Source organism: Haliaeetus leucocephalus, unplaced genomic scaffold (assembly GCF_000737465.1).
Source record: "Haliaeetus leucocephalus isolate CR32 unplaced genomic scaffold, Haliaeetus_leucocephalus-4.0 Scaffold1, whole genome shotgun sequence".
Lineage (NCBI taxonomy): Eukaryota > Metazoa > Chordata > Aves > Accipitriformes > Accipitridae > Haliaeetus > Haliaeetus leucocephalus.
Genome location: NW_010972437.1, coordinates 13373756 through 13383865, shown reverse-complemented (window position 1 = coordinate 13383865; position 10110 = coordinate 13373756). Strand labels below are relative to the sequence as shown.

At 38.1% G+C, this 10110-nt stretch overlaps 1 protein-coding gene across 2 annotated transcripts in view; it reads left to right on the top strand.

Annotated features, from left to right (window-relative positions):
• The first annotated feature begins 599 nt into the window (after window positions 1-599).
• The window catches only part of G6PC2 (glucose-6-phosphatase, catalytic, 2), a 29429-nt gene continuing 19918 nt past the window's right edge, over window positions 600-10110 (top strand). Inside the window, exons 1-6 of one of the 2 annotated variants that reach the window (XR_774304.1) lie at window positions 600-898; window positions 1165-1238; window positions 1560-1669; window positions 4861-4972; window positions 5825-5940; window positions 7134-8226. Coding sequence is in view for 1 of the 2 variants with exons in the window: in XM_010567217.1 (XP_010565519.1) it covers window positions 1021-1238; window positions 1560-1669; window positions 4861-4972; window positions 5825-5940; window positions 7134-7645 (1068 nt within the window). In the remaining variant the exon portion in view is untranslated. Of the gene's footprint in view, window positions 899-1020; window positions 1239-1559; window positions 1670-4860; window positions 4973-5824; window positions 5941-7133; window positions 8227-10110 lie in introns of those variants that run through there. The other variant, XM_010567217.1, reaches the window with a different exon arrangement.

Genomic DNA, 10110 nt, shown 5'->3' with positions numbered 1-10110 from the left:
GATAAATCTGATGTGCTAATACATTATTTGCTGTAATACTCTTAAAATCCTGCTATCTGGCAGAATCTCAGTTTCTTCTTGGCTGTTTGCCCTGGAGTACCCAAGTGCTTCACTTGGGAATACTTCAGAGAAATACTCATAATCATCTGTTCCCAACCTTGCTCTGGTTTGCGAAGCAGGTCTCATTTCTGCTAGGCTGGGCAGCAAGAAGAGGGACTGCAGCAGGTCAGGCTTCAGCTCGTCCTGGCAGAGGTGTGTAGGACTTGCATCATGTAAGCAATGCCTGAGAATGGTGATACTGAATGAGGTGACTCAGAGACTTCATCTGCATTGTGCCGTGGATTAACATGGCCTCTTGTATGAAGGAAACAATTGTTTTTCAGTGCTTTGAGAATATTGCTGCTTTAAAAAAGAATCTAGAGCTCAACAGCTCAGTTGATATATGGATGCTGGTTGTATTTTCCATGACTGAAAATGTGTTGTGCAAAGTATTAGATGCAGCATGGTAGCCAAATTCTATTTCAAAGTGAAATGTACAGCTTTAATGACAGTTCTGCAAAGACCAATTATTTGTGTATTCTTTCTGTCCTTTATACAAGCAACGCTTAATGAAGTATACACATTACTAATGTCCATCCTGCAGAGAAATGAACTGTGAAAAAATTCAAGCAAACATGTTCCAACTGTTCATACAAAGGATTGCATAAGTCACGCATTGTGTTTCCACAAAACTTTCCCCACAATTTGCTGCTGCTCAGCATGTACTTCACTTAGTTTCCTCCAATTAAAATTTGCAAACAGAAAAGCTTTCCAGTGCTGACAGACTCATGCTTTCCCAGAGATTTGGAGCCACGTGTTCCAGGAATGGCTGGGTACACCACGCCGATACAATATAAAGGCAACGTCAATCACCTTCTCTCACTTTTTAATAGCTCCCCTCCATGGTTCTCATTCTCTATCACTAGAAATTTAAGATTAAAGGAACTTTACTATATTTCAAGTACAGTTTAATCCATTAAGATGGATCTCCTTCATAGCAATGGCGTGCTTATCATTCAGCATTTACAGAGGGACTACAGGGCTTACCAGGATTTCCTTAATTTTATGTCACATGTTGGCGATCCCCGGAATATATTCTCAATTTATTTTCCTCTTTGGTTTCAGCTCAACCAAGTGGTTGGTACTAAAATGATATGGGTGGCAGTCATTGGTGATTGGTTCAACCTCATATTTAAATGGTAAGAAGTTGGATTTATTTTAAAATCTAGTATTATTGATGATAGTTACTATGTGTGCCTCAAGTTTAGAAAACTTTCTGTGAATAATGTACTAATAGACTTTCCCCTGTAATTATAAAACAGGAATTCACAATGAAGATATTTAAGATATGTTTGAAATGACATTTTGATAAGACAAGAAGAATCTATAGAACTATTACAAAATAGTTTTGGCAATATAGCTCTTCATTGTAAGATTATTTATCATGCTTTGCTGAGGCCTTCTTATATAAAAATCTCTTTACTGCATTTCTGCTTAATTTTATTTTATTTTTTTGTCAGGATTTTATTTGGCCATCGCCCATACTGGTGGGTGCAAGAAACAATGATTTACCCCAATCAGTCAAGCCCATGCCTTGAACAGTTTCCTATTACATGTGAAACTGGACCAGGTAAGAAATGTTGGAGATTACATTGGTACATTGAATAGAGATAGTGGCTTTTCGGGGGAGAGGATGTGACTTATGAAGATCTTAAATCTCAGAGCTCATGTTTAAAATAGCACCAAAACACAGGAAGAGAAAAAGGAAATAAAATGTGATAGGTATTTGATTGCTGTATGACAAGAATGTTTACTTCATTGCCTTTAAACAGTGCAAGGGAGGGGGATTTGCTTTGAACATAACTCCTACTAGAATGAACCAGCGTATTGGAAAGGAATTTTCACAAAACTTGTGTCATAGGTTCAGAAAGAGTGATTCACCTGCTTTGTGAGGTCACTTTTAGGAACAGTCGCAGTGCCAATGACATCAGCTTGGGGAGAGAAATTCCACATTGTTTAACAGTGTTCCAGAACAGAGCAGGGGTCTGTTGAGTTTGAGGGCTTGTGCATTATTGCAAGAATTATTCAAACCACAAAAACTAGTAGGTGGTTCAGTGTAAATAACAACAGTATCAACAATCGATCATGTAATGAATCACAAGTGGAAAATGGAACCCCTCTTCCCAGAACCAGACACTGGCACTGAAGGGGCAGTGGGGCGGGGGGTGGGGGTGGCAGTGTATGTGTACAAATATATGAAAAAAAAAAATTCCTTTAAAAAATGTACCTTTTCAATGTGTTTTCACTTTTTATATCTCATTGTCTGCTCTGTGGAACTCAAATGCAATACTGCTGAAGTTAAATGGGCTTATTTATGCAACCCGAATATGTGAAATAAGGTAAACTTACTTGGAGCTAACTGACTGAATTTAGTTTAATTCATTGTACAAGAAAATATTGACTGTGAAGATGAATGTGCTTTGTGCCACATCAATACCACTGCAAGCTTTTAAGTAAGTGCTTTGCAGAGCTGTATTTTGTTAACAATATCCTGCATTATATCCCATTGTAATTGTGAACGAGAAGCTTAAGCCCTTGTATCAGGCAGGGTTTAGTAATGCATGGTCTATATGTGATCTGCAGGCTGTTTCAGGTAAATTAATTTGGGACCTAACCCACAGTATTAAAGTCCTTCAGATCTTTTCAAAAGCCTTCAGAACTGAGCCCATTCAGCACCATGTAATTCCAAGCCCTGGCTAAGGAACCAGTCGGTGTGTTTCATTTTGATTCATTGAACCAGAAGGCCTTTCTTCTTGTTACTTTCTTCCTGAAGTAACAAGTCATTCCCATTTCTATCCAGTGGGTACCACTGTCATATCGATTCCTTATTTGGGCTTATAATGACCATATTTTCTCCCACCTCCAGATTTGCCCTTGACCATTGACAATATCTGTCACTTACCTGTTCGTCATTAACAAGAGGCGGTACAGTCAGCGCAGCTGTTGGGTGCACACAGCCATTGTGTGAACCTACATGGTACTTCACCCACTTTTAAAATATGCAATTCATATGAAAAGATTAGAGAAGCAGCCAGACATGAGAAAGGCAAGTACAAATATTGCTAGGATAGCCTGAACACCAGACTGCAGCTCAACAAAAGGGAAAGCTGAAGGAACTGTTTATATGACTACATGGCAGGCAATCTAGGACCTGAATTTGGTTTGTACTTCTGGAATGAACTGAACTAAAACTCTGCAGCCATCTTTTCTCTGGTATTTGTAAAGTTTTAAGAACATAAACCTTAAGGTGGAGCTTATGCCATTTCTTATAGGTAATTTGCAGATGAACTATGAAGCATTTTCCCTAGATGGCATTTTCCTAGATGACACCAAATAGGAGCTTTCCCAATGCTGATATACAACATTATGGTTCCCTTATCAGTGACATTTGTTCTGTTGTGAGGTTTAGAAGTTTATATCTGTTATGAAAATAACAAAAGGGTTGGTAGCATGAGTACTAAAGATACTACCAAGCAGAATACCAAAAATGAATGCAGGGAGCCAGAAATCATTGCACTTGTCCTCCCTAGACATTTCTGCTTTACTGCTTCACTGAAATATTCTTTTGCTTTGCAAACTACTATATAGTGCTGGGTCATAACACATTCTTCAGCCAAAATTATTCTGCCAGTAAAATAACCCTGTCCCTTTTACTTCTCTTTTGTCACCACAGGAAGCCAAGCTGTAAAAGTCTGGTATAGACAGATTCCAATGATCTAATTTTCTCTCCTTCCCTATTTAAATTTGTTGAATGTAAACCTGGTGAACAGGGGAAAAGAAGTGACACAGTAATTTTAGGAATGATTTCCTTTGCATCAGGGCAGCATACTTTGGTTTTCGGTGATTTTCACAATTGTAGGAACTTCTGTGTTTCCAGTAAAATTAAAATTTTATTTGTTAAATTAAAACAAATTACATGTATATTATTATATCCAGACTAAAAAGAAATCACTATCGATCTCTATATGAGAGTGTGTTTCCTGTTAAAGACTACTGTGGATACAGCAATTAGCCCAGTATGTTACAGCATTGTTTCATGTGCCAGTTCCACTGATAATCTGTTTCCAAGCTAGTAGACGTTGCGCAACACCTTAAAATGTATAAAATAAATCAAAGTAAGGCATAAAGACACAATTCATCCATCACACTTTAGATACATTTCTAAGTTTATTACAGAACTACCTAAAATGTGAATTACCTGGACTGTAATATTACTAATGAGACACAGATCACAATCACAATTGCTAACACCATGGTAATTGGAGAAGCAGATAAAAGGCAATTTGGAAGGGCCTTCTAAAGTTATACTGGTACTTTAGTTTCGAATGCTACAAAGAGCTAAATCTCTGTTGCTCCCCTTAATTATGAGGTAGCCCATTCAAAACCTATCTCATCTGATCCTCATATATAACTTCTACATTACATGCTACAGCCCTAACAGAGCCCTAGATGCTCTATTTTTTAAATCACAATCTAAATCTAAGTAAAGCTTTCCAGTCAAGATACCAGGTCACACCAATATAAGGTGGTTAAGCTATTACCTACTTGATTTCGGACAAATATTCTGGATCCTGTATAGATGAGTCTTCTGAAAAATTCATATTGAGAAAATTAACTTTTGAGAAGCAGCTCACATTCTTTCAGCCTTTGTTAACCACTAAGTGATTAGCTGCCTGAGTAACTGCCAGTAGACATTTTCTGTAGGACATATGTTACGGTTATCATTTTTAAGCTTGAATATTTCCTTTTTGTTTTTACTAGGAAGCCCATCTGGACATGCCATGGGATCTTCCTGTGTCTGGTACGTAATGGTCACAGCAGCGCTTAGCTACACAGTTAGATGGAAAGATAAATCAGCAGTTACCCTTCACAGGTCAGTGTCTTTCCGTTATTCTAACTCATACAGATATTTCTTTATATACACGTTTTGTTTTTAATGGACTTATTTTAACCAAACATTCATAGTCTGTTCTGTCCAGTTTGTAAAAAAAAACCAAACTCTCTATTATGATCTACTTCAGCTGAAGAAAAAGAATATTAAGAGGATTTATCCATTTGTATAGGTTGGTATTTATTAACTCACGGTCATTGCATACAATATCTCTGAATCAGCTCCTATTAAGGGTCATATCACATCTTCAGTGTTGGAAATTTTGAATTCTATTAATTGTTTTTATGTGTTGGATCTTTTGGTTAGTACATAAATTTACTGTTTTGATGGTAGTCCTTACGCCATTTTAAAGCAAATGCACATAATGTTGGCAAAGTTCAGTATAACATGTTACTTGTCTCTGTAGGGAAGTATTATAATTGCTTTGATGGCTGTTCTTTCCAAGTCTGACAAGGTTGTTCCCATACTATATGAATTCTGTCACCAAATAATTGAACTTTAGCATTTAAGTATGACTTCATGATGAGAAATACGTTCAAGGTACTAGTGCTAATTTAACTTGCCATTGATGATTTTCATCACTAAAACCATGGTGGTGTCTTGGACCTGAAACTGCTGGAGTCTGTTCCTGCAGCCATAGATGTGGCTGCAAGAGCAACCGCTCTTGTTAATGTTTTAGTACTGACTTCCAGCTTTTAATTGTCTGATTCTAAACTTCCCTACTTGTAAACCTCTGCTTGGTAAAAATATGAGCCTGACATGAAGGGGTCTGCTGTAAATTACTAGGTGAGATATCTTGTCTTAATTTTTAAGCATCTTCCTTTTCCCTCTTAGACTGACATGGTCATTCCTCTGGAGTATTTTTTGGATTATCCAGATCAGCGTGTGCATCTCGAGAGTATTCATAGCAACACATTTCCCTCATCAAGTTATTCTTGGAGTATTTGCTGGTAATGCTGCTATTTTTAATTTTCAACATATATGCAAAATCTGAAAAAAATGAAGTATAAGAAACGGCAAGAGATTCTTAGCAGTGCTACTCAGCTTGCAGCTCTAGTGGTGCTCTGCACCCTCTGGAAGATCAAGGATTTGATGATAGTCTAAAGGTAAAATTTGCAAGGTAGTATGTATCTGCTGTCTTGGCAGTTCACTCAGGGAGTGAGCCCTTGTCTATGTGCCAGTTGATGCTGACTGCATTATGTCCACACTGCCACAGACTAGCGCTATCTGGTTTGTACTGGCTGCATCTGATCTTTATCTGTGCTGCTTGTGTGGAAGGGATCAAAGAGGAAGTTGTTCCTATATGGCCCTGACCTTTCTTCTCAGGAGGAAGCTGTTTGGTTTACTTCAAATGATGTCCAGGTGCCAACTAGCATGTGTGCAGTGTGGACAAGCACAGGGCCAGAGACCTGGTCAAAACAGAGAAAAAGGCAAATTAGCCATGCAAACTCCCCAGAGTGATTTAAGAAGCTAAAGTGCATTTTTCAGAGTTACTTAAACGTGTTTCAAATTGGTATTTAGGGAGTTCAAACTATGAACAATCTCTCTCGTATTGATCCGATTTTAAGGAGGGTGACCAGAGCAGAGTGGGGGCTGCCTGCTCCCATTCTCTTTCATGGTTGCAGAGCAGCCTGGGTAGCACTGGCTAACAGCTGGCAGTCCCGCTCTCCCTTTCCACAACCAGGACAAAATGAGTAAGAAAGAAGATAAGTGTGTTCTGTGTCTTTTCCTTCAACACTCAAAGCCTTTGTGGGAACTGGCATTGAATTCTGCATTGCTGGGGCCAGTCTTTGAGTGAGGGACTCTTGGAAAAGGAATGTTCTAGTTTACATCTAATATTTGATAGGTTGTCATCTGGGAGATGCGGTCAGACCTAAGGTATGCTTCATATCAAAAACATGTAGTGCTTGGTATTTAATTTCTTTTTTTCCAAATTAGCAGTTTTGAGTGGGAGAAAAGATTTTGTAATGTACTACAGAAGTGGTAAATTGTGTGTGTGTATGTGGATATATATGTATATGTATAAAATACATAGATATATTCTTCTGTCTTCAAAAGTCAAATTCTATAGGGGCACAGTAAAAAGTGCTTCTTCAAAGTACGACTGTGTTGTTCCCTGTAACACTGAGCTTCTAATCCGCAGGCATTCTTGTGGCAGAAGCATTTGAACATACCCCTGCTATTCAGACAGCAAGCTTGAGAATGTACATCAAGACAAACTTGTTTCTTTTCATCTTTGCCCTTGGCTTTTATCTAGTCCTCAAGCTTCTTGATATTGACTTGCTATGGTCTGTTCCGAAGGCCAAGAAGTGGTGTGCCAACCCAGACTGGATAAACATTGACACAACTCCATTTGCTGGACTGGTGAGGAATTTAGGTGCACTCTTTGGCTTAGGTTTTGGAATTAATTCTGAAATGTTCATCACGAGCTGCAAAGGTAAAAACAGCTGTAAGATAAGCTTCCGCATATTGTGTATAGCTGCTTCTTTAGCTACACTGCAGCTGTATAATTTTGTTAAGATACCTACTCATACTGAGTATTTGTTCTACATTCTCTCTTTTTGTAAGAGTGCAGCTATGCCTCTGACTGTAGTTGCCTTGGTTCCGTACTGTGTCCACTCGTTAATGAGGACAACTGAAAAGAAACTTAATTAGATAAAGTTTCCAAATGGTTAGCAATGTGGGGATGGAGATGAACTGTTCAAGAACCCTCCGCAAAGGCAGTTTTGCTAACTTATTTTAACCAAGGGGGATGCCGCTGCATCTTTGATGTACTCCTGGTAAGTAACCAGTACATCCAAAATCAGTACATTCAAGAATGACTTTGGCAGCTCAGAAATATTAATTGCTGATTTTATTCATAGAAATATTGCAACCACACTGCAGTATGGCTAGAAATGACCCAATACTCTGGGTCATAACAATGTTTTACAGTATAATCAACTAGTTTTATTTAGCTACTTGGTGGTCTTTTAGTTCTGTCCATCTCCAGCTAGATGGTGCTTCAAGCCTCAATTGTACATAGTGATACTCAATATTTAATTTATTTATATATAGGTATTGTGTGTTAAACTGCTAGATACTGGTGTGACAGTATCACACCAACTACAACTGTACAGCTGTACCCAGGCACTGTGAAAAACGCCAGCATAGTTATAAACAAGGCTTTAGATTTAACTTACTGAGCTTCCTGAGCAAAGCAGCTTCTGATTAAGCCAGATGAGAAAAAAATAAAAGTTTATTTCAATTAGACTCTGTAGAATATATTTTTGCATTATTGTGTGGTTTTTGTCATTTTTACTTTTTGAAAGTGGTCACATAAATCATGAAGGATACAGATTACACCTTTGATACTGAAAATGCATAAATATGGTGTAACAAATCTTTGGGTTCTGTACATCTAAACAGAGCAACAAATGAAGAAGGTTGTCAATAACAAAATTATCTCAGCATATCACCTCAAGAATGTTGGTCATGCTCCCATATTGCAAAGGTAAATTAGTCTAATTCTCTCAGGTCAAGAGTCATAAACCAGAATCACTGTTAGTCATTGTGTAAATCATGAAAATGTGATTGCAGACTAAGTCATTGAAAGTTTATATTCTTGTCAGCTTTGTTTACCTAAGCACACAAGTAACTAGTATGCAAAATATATGTTTGCTATATGAACTGGATGTTCTACATAGGCAAAGGCGTGTAGTTTCCATTTTTCTTCATTATTTAGCATCTACTGTTGCAAATCCTCTTTCAGTTCACAATCTTTAAGCAACGTTTTGCTGATACTATCTCATAATACTCAGTATACAAGCAGCATAAGGCTATAATATGGGTAATGAGGGCTATGTATGTATGATCTGATAGCAATAAGGCTTAGAAGATGTAAAGATGATATTGTTTCTAGACTTCCAATTAGTTGTGGGATAATTGAAATTGAAAGAATCTTATTTAATTGGGAAAACAAGGTGAATAGTTTGAGTTGGCCATTGGGAGTGAACATGATACAAATTACAGAAGCAAATCTGAAACAAGCATCTTTATTTAAGAGCCTACTAAGACTACCTTGACTTAAGAAAATTAATCATCTGGTTTTAACAGTCTGAGGAGTATTCTGCTTTATGCATCTCCTAATATCTTTTTTAATGGTTCTCTGAACTTTTTTTTCCTGCAGCAGCTGGCCTGAAACCAGTCTTTTCTATAATTGTGACTCCTTAAGCAAAATTACTAAGCTCACGGACTAGAAACAAATGATGAAGAACAAAGACAGCTATGAGAAAGATTTCTCCTGTGTTCAAGTTGCTCTGTGCTTTGTTATTTCCTACCAGTGAGGTGACCTACAGAGGCATCACAAAATGCTAGCAGGTTGGTCTAGCTGTTCTGTTCCTCACTCCTCCTGACCAACAGTAGAGGATTCTTTCTGCGCAGCCCCCTGTGGCTCTTGCAGCAGTGTTTGGGCCTGTTGGCTATTTTAAGCTGGGAGTTACGGGCAGACATCACACTGCTAGGCTCCTACCACATGAGGGTCTGTGCTTGCCGGTACTGACAAAGACTCTTTGTGCCTCTGTTGGGATAGACACAACTGTAAAGGTAGAATGACAGCTAGCATTTCTGCAGTATTCTTCTAAGTACTGTACAGACATGTAAGAAGACATGGGCTCTCACTCGCTTTCTTGGAGTGTCCTATTAATTCAGCCTGCAACTTCAGTGCTTCAGAGAAAGGGACAAAGACCAGCTTCCTGTCTGAACCACCTCTTATTCTTTCTGCAACTGTTAGAACATTACTAAAACCAAGAATGGTGAGAAAACTGAATAAGTTTAATTTTACCAGTAACTTCAGAAATTAACCTATTGATAAAGTAATGACTAGAATAAGACACCTTCTGAGCAGCTGAGTGTGTTGGGCTATAGAGTTTTGTGCAACTGCATGAAGAATCTCCAAAGAGGGCTCCCAAAACTTCAAACAGAGTTAGCCTTATCCAGAGTGGTGGGATAAAAAAGTGTCAAGATACGATCTTGATATTTTGATAGAATTAGAATTGTAAATCTTCATCTCTGGAAGAAAGGGCAGGCACCTCAGGAGGAGTAGGGATCTTGTTAGGTCATGCAGAGAGGAAACAAGAAAG